The 23,048-nt window shown below is 34.9% G+C and overlaps 1 protein-coding gene across 4 annotated transcripts in view; it reads right to left on the minus strand.

Annotated features, from left to right (window-relative positions):
* The window catches only part of for (foraging), a 132,559-nt gene that overhangs the window by 56,012 nt on the left and 53,499 nt on the right, over window positions 1–23,048 (minus strand). Inside the window, exons 1-2 of one of the 4 annotated variants that reach the window (XM_008198924.3) lie at window positions 8,039–8,250; window positions 1,886–2,459 (exon numbers count right to left, since the gene is read on the minus strand). In XM_008198924.3, the coding sequence (XP_008197146.1) occupies window positions 1,886–2,322 (437 nt within the window). In that variant the 5' untranslated portion in view covers window positions 2,323–2,459; window positions 8,039–8,250. Of the gene's footprint in view, window positions 1–1,885; window positions 2,479–3,857; window positions 3,979–8,038; window positions 8,251–23,048 lie in introns of those variants that run through there. The other 3 variants (XM_015982583.2, XM_015982584.2, XM_008198921.3) reach the window with 3 other exon arrangements.

Genomic DNA, 23,048 nt, shown 5'->3' on the forward strand with positions numbered 1-23,048 from the left:
GAGATCCACAATATCGATTATTGCCATAAAGGAGTGACAGCTGTGCAGGAAGTTTGTGCAATTTTCTATTTCTGTGATAAATTGCGAGACTCTAATTTAGAACAAATAAATTGAATTCCTGCTAACGTGAAAACTGACAAAACTATTAATAAAAGTGTCGTGCGATTCCTGCTGAAGAAGACACCGCAGGAAATGATTCAAGTGGGAAACCACACGCCATTCCCACTCAAGACAATTATTAATCGCAATTAAAATGTGTTCAAGTGGGTGCTTTCGACGCCGATTTTCCTGCCGCACCCAAGCTCCGCGAATATGGAAGCGGCGATAACATAAATCAGTGAAGAAATGCGTTTATCACAATGATTAAATCGTTTCGGTTTTATCGCTGCTTTAATCGGTCTATTATGTGATACCTGTTACCGTTTCAGCGCTAATTAATGGAGAGATTTTACTCTCTTTCTACGTGAAACAAATGGCGCAATGCCGCCGCCGCCACGTTATTTTTAGCACTAATCTATTTCTGCACAAGTTCTGGGTCCGAAATTTTGTCTATTTACTCAGTCGGAACGGGTGTGTCGTAAATCGCCACAGATACGCGATTTTAATCGAGGGATTTATGAAATTTCAGATGGGAGAGAGACGTGCAAACGATCGGGAAAAGTAAACGCACTGGGATATTTATAGGCGCGTAATGAGTCATTGTCCCAGATTCGCTTAATAAAGTCAAATTTATTTTTGCAAGGAAACACAATAAGTTTTTATTGAAAATAAGATGTCATAGTTAATGTAAACATTAATTTGATAAAGTTATTTTAGAACGTCTAGTTGAGATAAAAACGCTCTAAAAGCTGTAATAAATTAATAAGTTAATAACGCTGATAATCCTACTCTTTGACTATTTCGCTGAAATTGGTTAACACATGTTTGGAAAGGATTTTTAGTAAAAATCATCTGTTAAAAAAATCGCCTTTATTTCACCCTTTAAACAATTATTACCATAACACTACTGAATTGGTTTAATTATAACACTTCGTGTTTTTGTAAACTTTGGCTCCTCCAGGTCGCTTCTGGGTTCCCCATCTCGTCTTTCTCATGTGTAAATTTTTTTTTTGTTAGTCACTTTTTTCAACAATTCGTGCAGATTTTTTCTGTACGTAAAGGTTTATTTTTAATTTTTTTCACAACACAATAACTTTTTTTACCTATTTTTAATGTTCAATTTTTATTTCAATAAAGTTTTTATTTTTTTAATTTTTTATTACCTTTTTAACAATCTCTACATTTTTTTTATAAAGGTTTAGAATACAAGGTGTCTCTTGTTTGTTTTTAAATTAATTTCACCAAGTTAATACAATTTTACTTTTCTATCAGCGCACACACTTTTGACAGTTTTTTCAGTGGTCTACAAAATGCTGCTTAGCAATGCTTCATCAAGTGTTAAACACAAGGTGACTGCTCAAAATCTAATTTTTTCCTTCGATTTCGGGGTTTAATGATCCAATGGTAAATTGGCTTAATTAAAAAAAACGTGTTTTAAAATAAAAAATTTTAACTTGACGTAATTTTTTTGCTCCTAATACAAAAATCTCCTCCTCAAATATGTGCGCTCTAAATTTCATAACAATCCGTTGACAAATAACTGAGATATTGAGCTCGAAAGTCTTGGGTGAAATACGCTGTGTTTTCATGTTTTCATGAAAAATGTTATTAATGTGTTATTATTTTTATTTATTTATTTTCTTTACTATTTTGCCGATAATTTTTTCCTTAACATTTTTCCATTTTGATATTTCCTGTCATGGTTTTTTTTGTCAGGTTTCGCCACAATTACAATTAGAAACGAAAAATAAAGCTGTTGGAAGGTGATATAATAAACAATTCCTACCTTTCGTCCTTATTGTAAGTAGGAAACGTCTCTTTGCTCAGCTCCAGAATCGAGGCCTCGCTCTGCGGCTCTGCGGAAATGCCGGCCCTTTGCTTCCTGGGCCTTAAGACGGCATTATTGTTCAGCCCGACGTAGTGTTTAGGACTCGTGGGGTTATAGAGCGGCAGAACACTCTGGAATTTGTCGAGCTGCGACCTGAGATTAGTGATCTCCAGGTCCTTCTGCTGCACCAGTTTGGTCAACTCCTGGATTTTGGTCTCCTTCTCGGCGAGGAGCGCTTGGAGTTCGTCGACGGACGACGCCATGGCTTGCCGATGATGGCCGTTGAGGGCCGTCGTCGTCGTCACCGTCGCGGCACCAACGAGACCTGGGGCGGCTTCCTCGTCGTTAGCGGTCAGCCTCGACGAGAAGCACAGCGTCCCGAAACAGACGCGCATTCACGCGGCGAAACGGCGGTGGGGAAGAAAGACGCGCGTCGCGACGCCGAAAACCGAGGATGAAGGTGTGAAACACGCGAACTTGGGCTACGGAACTAGAGATGGAAGCACATTGCGGGCGGGACACGGCTCGAAATCTGGAACAAAAACGGAAGACTTACAAGAAAATTATCAGTTGAGGCGTTTTTGCTAACGTCATTAACTCCCGCATATGTCGACGCCCGAGAAAGTTATGCTCACATTTTTTGAGATACATTTATGGTTCGAGGAACATTTCTCCTGATAATTTGCTGCTTTCCACGGCTTAGAATGTATGCATAATAGTAAGGCGTTTTAAATCAACAGAATAATTGTTGAAGTTTTTCGAGCATTCTTGTTAGAGTTAGGTTGGTGCAGGTTATGCAAAAAGCGAGTTTTGCAAAAATTGTAGTATTCTTCCCACAACCGCTCGTTACAGTTTGCAAGTGATTATTATGACAGGTAATAATTAGAAAGTATTATAATTTAAAGCTTTTTATTAGTCTGCTGAATACTAATTTTCTCGCTGTACATGTCATTATAAATTAAAATAATAGGAAAATACAGTTAGATCACCCGGTAACAATACGACTTTTGAAATTCCAATTGATACCTGTAGCAGTAATGAAACCATTACTAAACGCAATGGAGAATGTAATTTTATTTATAGCAGTTAAAATGTCACCGTCGACACCCCGGTAAACAATTATATTTTCCAAATCAACAGAAAATGTCCTTGTGGGTGGCACATCAACATCTGGTCGTTATTTGTACCAAAACAATACATTCTTCAAAGCTGGAACCTGTTTCAGCGAAACCTGTCATCTTCTCGATCAGATTTGCCATAATAAACCCGAGAGTCTCTATTTAAATCGCCTTTAATATCGCGAAACATCTTTCTTGAGCTGCTTCCAATCAAAGCGTATTAGGCTTTAGCACTGGCAATTTTGAAAAATTGCAAAGCTCTTTAATAAAGTTCGTGGAACATAATACCAGCCCACATTTTGACAAATACGCTTAATTAATTTTTCTTAAGAAAACATACGAAGCTATTAATAACAAATATTTACAATATTTCATAGCGAAATGCAAATAAGGATCGAAGTGAGTGGGTGGGCTAGGCTTGGTGTAACATTTATTTGATTAACAGAATTAATCAAATTTCAAAAATAATAATCAAGTGGCAAATTTTTTAATTATCTCAGCTACAAAAACAGATGTGCCTTTTAATTGGCTAGATTAAATTAAAATTAATTGAATCCTCATATTCCAGGTAATTACAGTTGCAGGTATTAATTAAACGAAACCCGTTTAGTTTTAGAATTCACAATTCGCGACCATAATTATTATAATAAATGAAGATTTTGATTTAGAAGGATAAATTCGTTTGTGTGTGAGTTTTCCTGCTCGCTAATTGAGTTATTTTATCAAAGCAATTATCCACTAATTAATTTTCAATTGCAAGCTTATCAGTAAATACTGGAAAACACAAAAAGCCAAAAGACATCCTGACTCACCCACAGGACAGCGAACTTTATACACCACATCAACAATAATGATCTCATTCATCACAAAATTTCCACTATCGGTCGTAATCCAATTTAAACAACACTCGTCTGAACTATCAGTAAGCAAGTTAAAACAGTTGTTACTGTACGATTATCTTATCGAAGCCGTACGTCAATAAAGTGCACTTTAAAGAACGGCGAGATGACAATTGAGTTATCGAGGTTTTGAGGGAGATTTTACAAAACAGGAGTAAAGTTTAACAACTGAAAAATTACAAGTGTATAGTTCGCGGATCGTATTTCTTAATAAAATTAATAATAATCTTTAACTATTATTTAAGCAAATAAAATACACGCCAGTGGTTTTAGTGTAAATATGTAGACCGCGATAAAATGGCTGATAAAAGAAATAACAAACATTTCTGCAAACAAAGAAAAATATACAATTACTTGTTTTTTACAAATCATTAATTTTCGACACAAAACCCAACAATCTACAGTCGCTAAAAAGTATGGGTACTGTTAAATATTTTCAGAACTGTTTAACAGAAAACCTTGAAATTTGGAGAACAGTTAAAAGTGTTTAAATTCTATCATCTGAAAGCTTTTTCGAATTTATCGCCACTGATTTTAAAAATTCAAGGCTAACTTGATTTTCTTAAATGGCACGAAGGGTCAAATTTAATCATTTTAAAAAAGCATTTTTTTCTGAATTCAATGATGTAATATGATACCCACCTTTACTTTTATTAAAATGTAAAAAAATAAAAATCCAAAAATTTCTGGAAAAGTAAAACTAAGTTAGCTTTAAAAATACTGCTAATAACGATATCCGACACTTGTATATTAGCCAAAAATTAAACTTGGGTGCAATAATTAGTTTAATAATGGTACATTTAAGTAAAACTGAGCGAAAAAAATTCTCATGTTGGTTTATCATGGAGACAGAAAGCCAAGAAGTTAGTGGAAATCAGTTTGAACATCGTTTGTAGCATAAAAATCAAGTATTCCGTATTAATTTGAAAGTGTTATTTCGACAATTATTTTTAACTTTTATTTATTTTTTGGTTAATGAGCTAACGATAGATAAAGACAACATTTCCAAGGCTAATAGAATTTTACATTTTGCAAAATTTTCGATTTTTTTTTAAGTTTCAATTAAATTAAGGTATGCATGGAGTATACCATAGAACCCTTCTCAAAAATATTAAATTTGATCCTTGTTGCTATTAAAAAAATCAAATCAGCCTTGTATCTGAAGAACAAATGGAGATATAAATTTAATAAACATCTGAAACGATACAATTTATACCAAATTTTAATAAGTTTTGATGAATGGTTTTTATAATATTTCACTGTATCCATTCTTTTTGGCGAGCCTGTATACTATTTGTCATGCAACTGTGATTTTGATGGATCACTGTTATCAGTCTTGTTTAAACAAACAAAACAATAAAAAATCTGACAGAATTTTTAATCCCACTAACTGTAGAATTTTAATAGATTTGATACCGGACTCTAAAAACGAATTAATAAATAACTCATTAATAAAAGCAAAAAAATCGTGATTGGAGTGGGTTTGGAAAGTTGAAAGTCACGCCCGTGGATGGTCATAAATCATAATTGGTCTAAGTTACAAAATAATATCCGATGGCAAAGAAACTGGCGAAAAGCCTCCCTCGCGTGCACACCACCAGTCAGTCAGTTTCGTTAATCTCGGTTAAACTGGTTCGTTTCCCATAAATTTAACCCGCTAAGAGGATTATCATCCTCCATCTCGAATAATTGGCTTTGGGTGGTGCATAATGTGCAATTCCTGTCGGTCTCCGAATCGCCGGTGATTTATCCTCACGACTTAATCCGACCCGACTACTCACCTGGACTGCACTGCACCGGAGGCACCAACAAACTGACCGAAAAGTGCAATTACCACCGGATCCTATATGCAACAGAGTATTAAACTGCGTTTACCGCAATTACGGCCAGTGATTTACAAGGTGCTAAAAAATCGCATTCGCGGCCGCTCCTCTTCCAATTACAAGGTCGCGGTCTATTTTTAGATTAGATCTTCGGTTCTGCGATTAGTTAAACGGGGATTAAGATCTAATTGTCAATTGCGCAACCGATTATTTGTTTATAAACAAGACGGAACTTCCTGAATTTGCTTAAAAATAACCGACCTCCAAGCATTGGCGTAGGAGATGCCAGGTCTAGCAACAAAGAAACGACGAAAATAAACGAATGAGACGACAATAGGTCACGCTAAATGACTAATTAGTGCTACAGATTCCTGCTGTCTAAACTCATAATTCAAGTGCAGGGTTCGAAACGCAGTGCTGATTGAGGATTCGGGAAACAAATCGCGAAATTTATTGCCGACACATGCAAAAATCGGAAAATTCCTGCTGGGCCCCAAATTAACAACACGGTTTATTTTAACCGCATTTGAATAAAACACGTGGAGATTTACAACCGTGGTATCACCGATAAGGAAAAATTTGTAAACAAGTCGTTATCAGGAAAAATATTCTTTACAAATACCAAATTCTCGTTTATGCAAATTGTGCTGAATTGGACACACTTTACACCGTTTGTACGTTTTAATTTCATTCCTGCAATTACGGCTATTTATAGCGTCTTAAAGCACTCAAACTGCATTAATCCGACTTGTTTTACAGTTTACACAAAACACAAACACATAAAATTGGCCATTAATTCTGCACACATCTACACCAACGAGCTATTTTTTATTTTTCGATTATGTTTATAAACACGATTAATATTTTGGAAATTTCCTGCGAAAAGTGATTAGTAATTTATTACTCAAACTGATCTAATTTCGCCAAACAAAACAAAGTTTTGTGTTTATCGAACCATTAGTCAATATCTGCTAAATTCCTGCTGATTTGTTTGATGTGAATTTAATCTTTTATTAGCAAACAAACGAGGTATAAACTCCTGCTGGCCTCAATAATTTTGGCAAACGGTAAATGTCTACATTGTGTACATATTTTTAAAAATTTCGCTTAATAAAATCGTCCAATTTGTTTCCTGCTGCGGACGACAAAATTCCTGCGATAGATTGTAATTCAACGAAAAAATCACCATTTGTCACAGTTTTAATTATAGAAACTACAAAGAGCGTCCGCGATAGCACAAAGATGACGTTTGACATTCCTGCTGAGGAAAAAACAGTAATTGCACTTTTTGTAGTTTGCTGAGCCACCGACCAAACCAATAACAGTACTATTTAATTTTATAATAGCCATTACAAATCATTTTTATTATCACAATGGAAACGTACCTATTTATAGGCTCAGGTAGCTTACAGCAGGTTTTGTGATTGTAAATTCCTGCAGCCACCTACTGCAGTTTCGGTGAATAAAATTATTCCCGCTGCTACTCTTCACTCTTCACTATGCCATCTTATCAAAAATCTGATTAGAATTCTAGCCTCGGAAAGCTCGCAATTGTGATTCTAATCGGATAACGGCCTAATTATTAGCTAATAGAGGTATCTATTGTTTTGTAACATCAAAATGTGCGTCAGATATTTCACATGTGTCTTAATTGCATTAAAATTGTTGTCTGAGAGCTGTCAGGAGGATGATAAATGTGCGTAATTAAAAGAAGAAAATAAGATATAAAAAGAAATTGTGAAGAAAAGCTCATAATGAGAGCTTGCATATTGTGATAAATGAGGCGGCGAAAATGAATGCAATTTTAACGTTGCCACAAATCACATTCAAAAAACTTATGAATAATCGAAATGAAGTGTTTGCGTCTTCGCCCACCCCTTCGTTACGCCAATGCCCCTCGGCTAGAAAATGGACGAAATAAAATTGATTCGCAAGGTCTCTCGCATCAAGCGAAGAATAATAGAGCTAAACCGGTTACTCAAAAGCCGGTAAGAATTTTAATTCGAAAAACGACGCGCATTTTTCGAAAAAAATCGAGTCAAGTAACCTTTTCCTATTTATAAATAAACCATGGAAAAAAGTAAGGTCACGCGTGCCCATAACATAACCGTTCATTCTCTAATCTCGAATCCGTTGTTTGTTTTTCGATTTTCCATCCGTTAACACCTCAAATGAATCCATCACAGTTGGCAGCGAGGATTCAAGGCCGCGAGGCCATGCCTCTTCTATATCTCTTCGAAAAAATTTCCGCGATTCCTTAGTGACACTCACCAGTGATCACGCACCAACACGTGGACACCAAAATCACTATCACTGCACTAGGATCTAACAAATGAACGCGGCTACATGCCGACTAGATCACACGCGTTTTCGCGTTTGTCTTTTGTTTACGGCGATTTGATGAGCGTGAACTGAACCTCGACTGCGGCTGAGCTCGACTGGGGCCCCCCTCCGGCCCCCTTCGCCCATCCCCGCCGAGTACCACGTGTGCATTCTCGATAACAAGTGGTTTTGTGGACGTCGCAGGATGAATGAAATCAGGGATGGACATTGCGGCTATTTTTAGAGCGGGGGCAAAGTTCGGACGGGGGTGGAGGCAGGGGAGGAGGTCAGGAGGTTTTTCGAGCGGTGCAGGAGCTGGCAGGTATTTCAGCAGGAATTGATCACGCAAAAAGTGGCTTTGGAGGCGATTCAAGATTCCCAACGTGCAACTATTAATACAGTGGCGGAAAACTTTTACTTCTGAGGGGTTTATTGCGAAAAATAAGTAGGAAACTGCAACGAGGGAGCAGGAAGGTAACCCTGGGCGAGGAGCAGGTCAGCAGGACTGCAGTTATGTGCGAAAATGGAAACCTTCCTAATAAGTTGTGAAAACTCAAAAAAGACAATATTTAGGTGTGTTTTTGTTTTTTTGTGTCTTTGCCTCCTAGCTCCTGCAAAGTTCTGGAGACAAGGGAGGGGGTCAAGAGGTTTTGTGACCATTGCAGGACCCAGGAGGTATTTAAGGAGAGATTGATTGGGCACAAAGTAACGTTGGAGTCGGTTCAAGATTCCTAACTTGCATCTATTAATACAATGTAGTCGAGGAAAACTTTTACTTTTGAAGGGTTTACTGTTATTGTTTTTATATTTTTGACCGGTGTTCAAAACTTGTACTGCACTGAAATCTCCGACAATCTGACAACTCCGATTAACGGACACCTCTTCACAAAGGACATATTTGGAGGAGTGTAACAAAAGCATTAAAAATAATGTAAAAACCTTTATTCAACAGACCAAAAAACTCCCGAACTACCTCAATATAGACTGAACCAAAAGTAATGCACAAAAAATGTATATATTTTTTATTTGTTATTTTTTCAAAAAAATCTTCAAACAGGTCGGTTTTATTTTTCTAAATGCTACATTTTGACATTATTTTGACATTTATGACATTAGTTTTTGAGTTATGACGTCATTCTTACGTTTTTAAATGTCATTTTAGAACTTATTTCTATCTTTCCGGTAATAAGAAAAAAATAAAAAAATACTGACAATGAAACATAATGGGTTTTTTCTTTTTGTTATTGAGTTAATAATTTATAAACGGTAATTGTTTTATATATATTTTTGTATAAGTAGCATTAAAACAATTAGGTCAATCACCACTTATAAAATACAGCTGGAACGAAAAGATAAAGCTCTTTGTGTAATACTCTCCATAACTTGTACAATTTTTTATTTTATTTTCTTCTTTTTTTGATTTTTTTGCTTTATTGCTTTTAATTTTTTTATACATACAAAAAATATAAACACAACAAACAAAATCATGGAATATTAAAACACTATTTAAAAATATATATTAGTAGTTGTCATTCAAAAAAAATTACGTCATTACTCAAAAACGAATAATGTCAAAAACGTCATTATGGAGCCAAAATAAAGCAGTTAAAAAAATAAAATCGACCTGTTTAATTTTTTTTTAAAGCGACTCATTAGAAAGATGAATTTTGTATTTTAATGATTATAATTTTAATTTGAAAAGATTTTGTTTTTCGAATTCTTTCTTTTTTGCCTTGTGTGGTCATTTGTCACATTCTTATGTCAGAGTTATACCCATTTGTTCCTTAAAAAGTTAATATTTTTTTATATTAAAATTGCCCACCTCCCATTAGCGGACACCTCCCCACAACGGACAATTAAAGATTCCCCATCGTGTCCGCTGTTGTGCGGCTTTATGGTTTGTTGAAGTAACAAAGACTTTATTTTCAATTTCAATCCGCCAATGAAGACTAGAATACGCTCAAATGCGGTGCTAAAAAGCGAGACTTACTGCACCGCTTTGCAGCACAGTTGCAGCTAATTATGTGAAACGTCGAAGAAATAAAATTTTGAAATCATCCGGCATTACATGAAGCGTCGTTATCACTAAATGCAAGTAGCAGCAATCTCGTTCTCAATTCCAGTTTAACTGGAAAGCATGTTTTTTCTCAATACGATGTGTAATTATAATTTAGAGATAGACTCACCTGCAACCTTGCACAATAATTAAACCCAAAAATTACTTTTTGATTTAACCAAGCAAACAAAAATGTGTGTCAAGAGTAAACGAAAAATTGATCCGGAGCGGCCAATATAAACAAAAATTAGATTACATTGAAAGCCAAACAAGATAATATGTCACTCATATAATTTACCATCAATGACAATTATCGAGATCGCAGGTAAATAATACTCCTGTTTACGTAACAAAATACGTGCCGCCACACAAATAGATATTTAAAAAACCGGAAATTGGTGTTAGAATTAGGTCGTTTCATCACACCGGTGATCCTTCATGCCGTTTTCCATAAAAAAACAATTAAGACTTTGGAACGCTTCGAAGGACGCGCATATGGAAATTCGGTTAAAAATAAACCATTCCAGCGGGTGCCCCGTGAAAATTAACATTGATGTCTTATCAAGGCAAATGTGCGTTTATTTGTATTTCTTGTTTATCGTGGAATGTCAGTTTAACAACAACCTGTATGTTGGTACATGCAGGAAATTCAGCCTTCACTGATTTAAGTTGCTTCTCATGTTGAACAAAATTTTTCAAACGCTACGAGAATAAATGTGAAACAGGCAAAGACAGACGTTACCATTTACTCAAACAAAATCAGATAACAATTTTTACTTTAGGATGATGCACTCGAGTGGCTCCGCAGGTCTCGTTATGTAATTGTGTTAACAGAATAAATACATATTGTCTTATTAATAAATAAATTCAAATTGAGTGGGTTACTCCCGGTATGCGAGCAAACGAAAAAATCTAAAGATTTAATAAGGGTTTCTCAAAACCACATCCATAAAAGCACGCAAGTGATACGTAATACGCGTAATCTACGTAATAGATTTCTATACTTTCTAATTTTGCTAAAGTCTTTGAGCAGTGTTTGTATCAGGATATATATTATAGCGTAAAAAATTTTATCTCTCCGGATCAACATGGCTTCGTTAAGGGGCGCTCAACGGTTACGAATCTTGCGCTTATTACACAGTACATTGCAACCAACTTGGATTCTGGTCGTCAGGTAGATGTGATATACACCGATTTTACTAAAGCCTTTGATTCAGTTAGTCATGATATCCTGCTTCATAAGTTAACTTTCTTCGGCTTTTCTTCTTCTTCCCTTCTCCTCCTTCAATCATACCTATCAAATAGAGTTTCCTATGTTTCCTTTAATGGTTTTTCTTCTTTCAATTACTGTGTGAAATCTGGAGTCCCTCAAGGATCAAATTTGGGGCCACTTTTATTTATTCTGTTTATTAATGATTTGTTACTGTCTTTATCCTGTCCTGTTCTTGCGTATGCGGATGATTTAAAAATATTTAATTCTATCACAAATCAAAATGATGCTGACTTGTTACAACTGAACTTAAGTAAAATTGCAGACTGGTGTAACAAATATAAATTACATTTAAATATTAGTAAATGTTGCACAGTTTCTTTCTCTCGATGTCGTTCTCCTTTTCCATCTTCATATTCTATTAACAATTTTGCCCTTGAAAAAAAGGATGCCATTAAAGATCTCGGTATAACTTTTGACTCAGCTATGACATTCATTATCCATGTCGGAAATGTTCGTAATTCCGCCTTCAAGTCGTTAGGTTTTGTTATGCGTATGGGTAAATATTTTTCTGATGTTGCACTGTTAAAAAATCTCTATTATGCTTTTGTCTTAAGTAAAATTGAATACGCATGTCTAATATGGTTTCCAATTTATATCTCTCACTCTATGCTCCTAGACTCAATCCACCGCAGATTTTTGAAATTTTTGTCGTTTAAACTGGATGGAACTTATCCAGAAGTGGGCACCAGCCAAGACGAGCTGCTTGCAAGACATAACATAGTTGCACTTAACATTAGAAGAGAGCACATTTGTCTCAATTTTTTAGATAAATTACTCAGCAATAGGATCGACTGCTCTAACTTATTGGCTCAGATTCCGTTCAATGTCCCACGCATATGTTCAAGATATGAAATTATGTTCCGGCTCCCAACACCTAGAACTAACATTTTGCGTCGTTCACCAGTCTTCATAATATGCAGTCTGGCCAATCATAAATGGGATTAAATTAGATTAAGTCTATTATTTGTATTATTTACATTTTAAATTTATATTAATTTTCGTTATTTTTAGTGTAAGAATACCTGCATCTATAATTTCTTATTTTTTGTAACAATATTTATTTTTGTCCTGTAACTGATAACCTCGTTGGACAATAAAGATTATTATTATTATTATTATTATTATTATTGTAATACGCAACTCTGGAATTTTAAATATAAATCTCGGTTCATAAATTGTTGGTAACGCTCATCTACATGTGAGCGGAAAAGTACAAACGTTGGCAATGTCGGCATTATAATAAATGGTAAAGTTGTTTCTCGTGATGTAACTCGAATACATAAAGGCGTTACGCCAATCTATAAATCAGATTTTTGGACCTGATACCGCGTTACTTATGGAGGTAAAAAATACAGATATTATTCCGCCTAAATAAAACAAACAAAAGCATTCGGAATAATTGGACACGAGAGAGGTCAACTTAAAAATATAATTTAACAATAATTTCTCGACAAACGGGTCAAGAGTTGGAGGTCGGGCCTAAGAATAGCCGTTTTCAGGCTAAAACGCGCAAATGATGCATTCCTGCTGGCGCTTTTGGAATTTTAAAAAGCGAAATAAATGGAACAAACAAACAAGACGAAGGTGACTGTAACAATAAAAATAAAAATATTAGATAATGCAATTAAGTTAATGCTTTAAGCAATTATCCCCAGAGCGACCTTTTGCTCCTTATTTGTCTTGGGCTTTTTTTATAATTTCGGTACAACTTTTCACTTTAATAATAGTTGCGGTTTCGCCAAAATAAACCACAATTTACTTATCAGCCTTGGACTAAAATTACACTTTTCGGAATTAAATAAACGTGATAAAACGGCAATAAAACAAAAAAATAAACTCACCCAACTTTTCACCACTTTGGCGCACTGCACTCGAGCTCTTCTCAACAAATAATAGTCTCCCCGAACCACGTGAACTAGTTATTTAGCCAATGTTCTTGAAAAAGTCATATTTATTTGTAATTAAAACCGAAAATTTCCAATAAACAATCACGGCCAATAATTAACCTTCCAGCTACTCCTGACCTGTCAGTTCTAATAACGAAAGACATCCGCTGGGAGTGAAAAAAACAAATCTGGACACGAACACAGTTCTGAAAAGTTGGGTTGAATTGCAGTCGAGTTTGATGCTCTCACGTAATAACAGGCAATGACTGATTAATGCCGACCACGACAGGTTGTTATTCGATCTAACCACTTCTTGTAAGCCATCTGAATTATTTTCTCGACAGTGACAGCAACGGACACTATAAATGTTGGATTAGGTTTCGTATTTCTTCGAAACGACAACTGGAGATTGCGACATTTGCAACAATTATGTTCGGGCCGAGATATGGCCTGATTGATTTACAATCGGATTTACATATCAAAAATTCCTGGCTGCTCCCAATTTTTTTCCATTTGTTATTGTATTCTCCTGTGTCAGTAAAACAGTAAAACTATTTTTTTCGAAAATCTGGACTGGAATAGTGGCATAAGTGGAAAAAACAGCTTCGCTTTCCTTTGAATAATTGAAAATAAAATAAATAAAATAAATAAAATAAATAAAATAAATAAAATAAATAAAATAAATAAAATAAATAAAATAAATAAAATAAATAAAATAAATAAAATAAATAAAATAAATAAAACAAATAAAATAAATAAAATACATAGAATAAATAAAATAAATAAATTAATTAATAAAAAAAAATAAAAAAATGTTTTTTAGCCACATGGGATTGCATTGTCACGCAGATTACGTAAGTATGCAAAATTTCAGTTCATTGGGTCAACAGGAACCCTCTCAAATTTGGCTCCAAAAAAATGAAACAGACAGACAGACAACAAAGCAAGTTAAATAAAATGCTAAATAAAATGTGTGCTGTTACAAAACTGCTTAGCATTTAGCAAAATGGCAATGTTCGTCTATGTCTATCTTAATTTTATGAATAAATTATTATAATATTGATGTTTTTCTCCTTGCCAAATTCTAAATGTCACTGTTCCTCGAAACCATGTGATCGTCGAGCTCATGGCAGAGCTCAATAATGCTAATTTAGGTCAGGCATTGTTTGCAGAAAACTGTCACATGTATCAGTCTTATGACATCATTGGATTGAATCTTCTGCAATTCTGCCTGAATTGAAAAAATAATAGACATCCACTGCGTGGTTGTTAACCTTAGCATAAATAAATCTGTATTGAGCCATCTTCATTGTTATTTATTGCGACCGGTCTAGCGCTCATGCTTCGAGAAAAACCCTTTTATTGTTTGTGTGTTTATTTTTAAATGAATGAATAGCGGAACGAGTGATAAATAGTAACCTTATCATTGGCTCCATAACTCGCTTCTGAATTTCCATTGTAAATTCATGAGCACCCATCGAAGGCCAAAGCAGCGCTCGGTTTTACACCAGTGGGCGTTTAATTTACAAAAGTCGCGCTCAGATGTGTAAACTACAATTCCTGAATGCGAAATGCGAGCTTCTTCAGCAGATTTGCATATCAACTCGAGTTTTGCTTTAAATTTTAAATGAGCGCGAGTAATGAAGATATAAAACTATTATTTTTTAATTCATTACGAGCCACAGCCGGTGAATTGGCTAAATTGAACCACGATTAGCAATAATTGCCAGCCATGACACAGTCCGGCTTTACGAAGATGGAAAAATGTGTACAAGTCTTAATCTGAAATTGGCAATCGACGGTTGGTTTTGTTTTGCTCAGACAATGCCACACGTCACGAATTAACACGGTTCTTTAAATTTATCTAACCATTATTTGTTTAATTAACGGTCTGTGACGCGGTGGCGCTAATTCGAGTTTTTCAATTTTATCAATATTATTACAAGAAAAACAAACGTGTTTAATGTAGGCAACCAACTATACACGAAGCCCAAGATAGAACTCTATGACGACCCAAAGTTCTAGGTGACGGGACCAGAGACCGCCACGAGGCGAAAAGCTTCAACGTGGTGGTAAATTCGAACCAATTACGATTTAGACCATTTATTATTAAAATAGTAATCAGATTTGTTCTTTAGTCGAAATAGTAATACTTTTACGTAAATACGTAAACATTTTTGAAACATTTATATAATTTATAATTTTACGACAGGCCGTTCTGGCAGAGGCGAGTGAAAGTCTCGTCACTTTCCATAAAACGGCAACCATAAACCTCTTATTCATGATACTACGTAAATAATTAAAAGACTCCATCTACTCCCGGCGCCTCCACCAAAACGCCCACCCTTTGGTCCTCACCTGACTCGATTTTTCCCAATTAGGCGCTCAACTCTGACACCTACCGTAAAAATTCGCCCGTTTCTTTTCGCGCAAATTAAATAATCGGGCCGTAATTACTTACGATGCAAGCATATCCATTACGTCCGACATGATTCGATTTCCTTCTTGAATGTTTAATGTCGAAAGTGCAGGTACAATGCCCAATTTAAAATGCAAATATAATCGGGTAAACATCTAAAGCAAACGGCTAATTGGTAAAAATGCACCACAAACGGCTCGTCAATTATACGAATTACGTCAGCCTGCGCTCGTTAATCCAATACTTAACGCCCTTAACTTTTATATCTGCTTGTGCATAATTTATGATCGGGCGTAGAGACACAGAGAGGGCAAAGGGGCCGGGATTGCGTGCCCGCCGCCACTAAAACTTTAATTAATTACTAATTGAGATTTAGCAACTAACACACAAAGCCCGAATTCCCGCAGTCAAGTTTATCAAGACACAATAACCCGTGGGTTAATTTTTGCAACAACGTGCGTTTTCTTTGGTGTGTCGATTTGATTTGGCGGAGGTAATTTGCGTCGGGAGTTAGTTAGGCGTCAGTGAGTAAACCGCATCATCCTTCCTAGAGTTGGTAAATCAATTCTCTCCAATCTAGTGTAGCGACACAAACAAATTCGTTTTCTCGATTTACTTATGTGATCAGAAGTGTATTCAGCGCACGAGGACAAATCGGATTCGGTCTTGATTGCGAGAATCAAGCAGTCCATCAGGAGTGTGCAGGTCTCAAAGCCCAATCGAGTTTGTGCTCGAATTCGAGACTTTGTTGCGGCTAACGGAAAAAAATCGACCGATCGAAAGGATGAGGGACGTCCGCGGGTTACACAAGAACAACAGGGATGAGGGTGGGCCGGCTTTGATCTCGCTATATCTCTTACAAATGCAAATTTCATTTTGCTCTGCCGTACCCCATCAAAAATATGAACTAAACGATAACTTTATTCATTATTCATACCTCGGGCACAGACGCGCCCCGGCCCTAGATGCTGCTTGCTACTGGATGACTGCCACGCCAATTTATAAATCAAACTTAATATTGGAAATTCTTTGGGTTACGACGAACGACGCATCAGAGAGTGTTTACTTTCAAACTCAAGTGCCGCAGAGTGACAAAAAATACAAAATATAAAAAAGATGTAGAGAATAGTTCAAATGAATCGAATTAATTTGAAATTTTGAATTTTAACGAAAGCAAAATATTTCTCATTCTGATTAAAACAGACAGAATTTTTTTAATGCTGTACAATCTCTGATATTTTTGTGACTTTGGTAACAATTTTTGATAAAAAGATTAATTTTTTTAGTAAAAGTTATTCTTTTCTAACACAGCGAGAAATTCCTTACTAGCCACAGCTATGTTTGCAGTATGACGGTATAATACAGAAAATAAGATGCTAAATTCACTGAAACAAACTGTTTTGCTCTACGACTTGTAATTCTTAAGTTATAATTTTTTTAATAAATAATTCGGCGCATCCACCATGTTTCTAGTTAATAAATAAATTTTTGACTAAGTCCTCGAGTAAAGTAATGTTATAAAAATAACGCTATTATACAGAAAATGAGCCGCTGAATTCACTGGAACAAAGCGTTTTGCTTTACGACTTTTAGTTTTTGAGTTATAATTTTTTTAATAAATAATTTGGAGCATTCACCATTTTTCTAGTTAATAAATAAATTTTTGACTAAGTCCTCGAGTAAAGTAATGTTGTAAAAATAACGCTATTATACGGAAAATGAGCCGCTGAATTCACTGAAACAAACAGTTTTGCTCTACGACTTTTAGTTTTTAAGTTATATTTTTTTTAATAAATAATTCGGCGCATCCAGCATCGTGCAACTTAATAAATAAATTTTTAACTAAGTGCTCGAGTAAAGTAGTGTTGTGAAAATGACGGTATAATACAGAAAATGAGCCGCTAAATTCACTGGAACAAACCGTTTTGCTCTACGACTTTTAGTTTTTGAGTTATAATTTTTTTAATAAATAATTCGGCACATCCACCATTTTTCTAGTTAATAAATAAATTTTTGACTAAGTCCTCGAGTAAAGTAATGTTGAAAAAATAACGCTATTATACAGAAAATGAACCGCTGAATTCACTGGAACAAACCGTTTTGCTCTACGACTTTTAGTTTTTGAGTTATAATTTTTTTAATAAATAATTCGGCGCATCCAACATTGTGCAATTTAATAAATAAATTTTTGACTAAGTCTTCGAGTTAGGTAGTGTTGTAAAAATAACGGTATAATACAGAAAATGAGCCGCTGAATTCACTGGAACAAACCGTTTTGTTCTACGACTTTTAGTTTTTGAGTTATAAATTTTTTAATAAATAATTTGGCGCATCCACCATTTTTCTAGTTAATAAATAAATTTTTGACTAAGTCCTCGAGTAATGTTATGTTGTAAAAATGTCGGTATTAGACAGAAAATGAGCCGCTGAATTCACTGAAACAAACAGTTTTGCTCTACGACTTTTAATTTTTAAGTTATAATTTTTTTAATAAATAATTCGGCGCATCCAACATTGTGCAAATTAATAAATAAATTTTTAACTAAGTCCTCGAGTAAGGTGGTGTTGTAAAATCACGGTATAATACAGAAAATGAGCCGCTGAATTCACTGGAACAACCGTTTTGCTTTGCGACTTTTAGTTTTTGAGTTATAATTTTTTTATAAATAATTTGGCGCATCCACCATTTCTCTAGTTAATAAATAAATTTTTGACTAAGTCCTCGAGTAAAGTAATGTTGTAAAAATGACGGTTTTATACAGAAAATGAGCCGCTGAATTCACGGGAATAAACCGCTTTGCTCTTACCAGAAGGTATAGTTCTAATATTAGCCAGAAAATGTCTTGGAAAACTTTATAAACTATCCAACTATTTTAGAGATTCTTAGTTAGTTTGTAAACTAATCCCAATTTTCAATTTTACTTGAAACTGCGTTTTCCATTAAAATAGCCAACGCTTTGGCTAGTTTACAAACTACAGCGAAGTTTACACATCAGCCGTAACATATACAAGTAATACTTTAATGTGAAGATTAGACGGAACAGCCTGTATTATACTAACAAACCACCACATGATTTCGATAATTATATAGGAAACATCTTCATATTTTATTATTCATCTTTCCCTTTATGTTTTTTATCATGAATATCTGTAGTGTATTTTTCGCCTTTGGGAGCGCGCATCGATCGTGCATCGAGTACCGGTGTGTATAAATGTAGCAAAAACAGTTACAATATAAATGAAGTTAATCTGTAAAAGTGGCACATCAAAAAGACTGCGAAATTGATATGCAATTTTGTCACCAGTTTTCGCCCTTCTCGACTGTCATTCGCGAGGGAATCGCTGCTGCCGAGCTTTATTGCGTTAGCTTTAAGTGAGCTTTGATTTTAAATTCTATACCATTGAGCTTTATTGCTGGAGACTTTAAAAACAATAGTCGAGCAAGTCGAATTATCAGCATCGTCGTGCAATTATCGAAAGAAATCGAATACGAAACGTATTCCATGAATATATATTTGTTGCCTCGCAGGTAGAGACACACATTCTCATTTCGAATGCATTGGGAAAATACAATAGCACACAAGGCATAAGGAATTCTAAATTTATTTTCCACATATCGGGGTGTATTGATACGTATGTGATTTCGATTGATTGAAAATAGATAACGCTTCTCTTGTCGGCAAACTGGAATGATTTGTTCCGTGATGAGGTTACGTTCCAATCCGAAACGGGGGCTGGCGCAGCCAGCCCTCGACTTCTTCACTTTACATTTATTAAGTGAGCGATAGTTTCGATTTTCGCTTCCAATAAGAAGTCCACATAAAATTTCGTTAGTTGAGTAATTCGGCCAGTAAGTGGGTTATCGTTAGTGCGGCGCAACACGAACGGCCTACAGCCCCCCAGCTTCGAATTTCGGTTTCCGTGCCGTGAAGTCGTAACGCGTTAACAAGTGAGAAATAGTGGAAAGGCACAAATTCTATTAACTACTTTATTGGAGTTATTTTTATTTGTTATCGGAACGGCCGGTTAACTCAGTTAAACCGAATTAATGCGGTTACGCCGGGCTCGCTCTCTTATTTGTCTTGCTCCAGCACGGGAGGTCACACGGAGGAAAAATCGCACGCTAAAGAACTAATCCTCCGAAATGTAATTGGAAGAGCGCGCTGCAATTCCGCCCGTAAAACTTGGCTAATTATTTAAAAACAATTCAGACTTTATAATTAGTAAATGAAGAAATAAGAACAAAAATTCGTAAAACAAGTTGGTAATTAAGTTGCAGATTAAATCCTGGTAATCCGAAAATCCTCATCTTCTATAAATTATACATAATTTCATTATTTTCTGGTACGAGGAAAGAATTCATTTCGCGGGGGAACTCAAAAATAAAATCAAAAGGAATGGACGCAAAAGAGAAGTTTTAATCCGCTTCGGAGCAAAATCAAGCGCAAAATAACATCTTTTTAATTTTCACAAGTGGCACATTCACTAATTTGGAATCACTTCTTGCTGATTAAAAAATCAAAAAGTTGTTTACAAAACCAAAAGTTGCATTTACTCATTCATTAAAATAGTATCATAAGATCGAAAATATACTGAATTAGAACAAGCCTTGAAAGTGAATTGTATCCTTAACCACATCTTATGTCGGTCGTAAATAAGCGGCTAACTTGTGATGAAAGTGCCGCAGGCACGCTTGCTCTAATTCGGGATATTTTCGATCTCATGCTATATTATTATACGAGTTTTATTAGACGTTCCAGTGATTTTGGAGCACGACGCCACAATTAAAACGAGTGTTATATACTATTTTTTCTACTTTCTATACTTAAAAGTGTCTGTTGACACTTAACTTTTAATAAATAATTTGGCGCATCCACCATTTTCCAACTTAATAAATAAATTTTTAACTAAGTCCTCGAGTAAGATAGTGTTGTAAGAATGACGGTATGATACAAAAAATGAGCCGCTGAATTCACTGGAACAAACCGTTTTGCTCTACGACTTTTAGTTTTTGAGTTATAATTTTTTAATAAATAATTTGGTGCATCCACCATTTTCCAACTTAATAAATAAATTTTTAACTAAGTCCTCGAGTAAGGTAGTCTTGTAAAAATAAAGGTATAACACAGAAAATGAGCCGCTGAATTCACTGAAACAAACCGTTTTCCTCTACGACTTTTAATTTTTAAGTTATAATTTTTTAATAAATAATTTGGCGCATCCACCATTTTTCAAGTAAATAAATAATTTTTAACTAAGTCCTCGAATAAAGTAGTGTTGTAAAAATGACGGTATAATACAGGAAATGAGCCGCTAAATTCACTGGAACAAACCGTTTTGCTCTACGAGTTTTAGTTTTTGAGTTATAATTTTTTTAATAAATAATTCGGCGCATCCACCATTTTTCTTGTTAATAAATAAATTTTTGACTAAGTCCTCGAGTAAAGTAAAGTTGTAAAAATGACGGTATAATACAGAAAATGAGCCGCTAAATTCACTGGAACAAACCGTTTTGCTCTACGACTTTTAGTTTTTGAGATATAATTTTTTTAATAAATAATTTGGCGCATCTACCATTTTTCTAGTTAATAAATAAATTTTTGACTAAGTCCTCGAGTAAAGTAATGTTGTAAAAATAACGCTATTATACAGAAAATGAACCTCTGAATTCACTGGAACAAACCGTTTTGCTCTACGACTTTTAGTTTTTGAGTTATAATTTTTTTAAGAAATAATTTGGCGCATCCACCATATTTCAAGTTAATAAATAAATTTTTAACTAAGTCCTCGAGTAAGGTAGTGTTGTAAAAATGATGGTATAATACAAAAAATGAGCCGCTGAATTCACTGGAACAAACCGTTTTGCTCTACGACTTTTAGTTTTTAAGTTATAATTTTTTAATAAATAATTTGGCGCATCCGCCATTTTTCAAGTAAATAAATAAATTTTTAACTAAGTCCTCGAGTAAAGTAGTGTTGTAAAAATGACGGTATAATTCAGAAAATGAGCCGCTGAATTCACTGGAACAAACCGTTTTGCTCTAGACTTTTAGTTTTTAAGTTATAATTTTTTAATAAATAATTTGGCGCATCCACCATTTTTCAAGTAAATAAATAAATTTTTAACTAAGTCCTCGAGTAAGATAGTGTTGTAAAAATGACGGTATAATACAGAAAATAAGCCGCTGAATTCACTGAAACAAACCGTTTTGCTCTACGACTTTTAGTTTTTAAGTTATAATTTTTTAATAAATAATTTGGCGCATCCGCCATTTTTCAAGTAAATAAATAAAATTTTAACTAAGTCCTCGAATAAAGTAGTGTTTTAAGAATGACGGTATAATTCAGAAAATGAGCCGCTGAATTCACTGGAACAAACCGTTTTGCTCTACGACTTTTAGTTTTTGAGTTATAATTTTTTAATAAATAATTTGGCGCATCCACCATTTTTCAACTTAATACATAAATTTTTAACTAAGTCCTCGAATAAAGTAGTGTTGTAAAAATGACGGTACAATACAGAAATGAGCCGCTGAATTCACTGAAATAAACCGTTTTGCTCTAGACTTTTAGTTACAAAACCAAAAGTTTTCATTAAAATAGTATCATGAGATCGAAAATATACTGAACTAGAGCAAGCCTTGAAAGTGAAGTGTAACCTTAACCACATCTTATGTCGGCCGTAAATAAAAGTCTAAATTGTGGTTAAAGTTCCGCAGGCACGCTTGCTCTAATTCAGGATATTTTCCATCTCATGGTATATTATTATACGAGTTTTATTAGACGTTCCAGTGTGTCACGAATGATTTTGGAGCACGACGAAGGAGTGCACAATTAAAACTAGTGTTACGTACTATTTTTTCTACTTTCTGTACTTAAAAGTGTCTGTTAGGCACTTGTATTTCCTTGTAATTTATTTTGAATTCGCACTGCAAGACGGGTAAAAAGCTTGTACCGTATGAAATTTTTAATATGTTTTGTATATCGCCGTCCGTCAGATCGGCATCGAGCGTCTGCTCGTTCTCGACTCGGCGATAAAGTAGTTGAGAGATGTTTCTTTCAATTCTCGGCGTCGGGGATGTAAAAGAGACGTCGGATAAATTCGACGTGAAACGTCCATAAATCTAAAATGAATAACTCATTTGCGGTCGGAACCCGATTATAGTGAGCGCTGCTTGCCGGAGGTTAAATGTACAAATTTTAAAAATTGTGTTCATATTTCAAAGCCCGCCGCGCCGTGTATACTAACAGGTAGATAAGATAAACCACCGAAAAGTCGTTCTTTCGATGCTGGCGCGCGATTAAAAAACCCCGCCAAGACGGGG

The sequence above is a fragment of the Tribolium castaneum genome, chromosome 6 (assembly GCF_031307605.1).
Source record: "Tribolium castaneum strain GA2 chromosome 6, icTriCast1.1, whole genome shotgun sequence".
In the NCBI taxonomy this organism is placed as follows: domain Eukaryota; kingdom Metazoa; phylum Arthropoda; class Insecta; order Coleoptera; family Tenebrionidae; genus Tribolium; species Tribolium castaneum.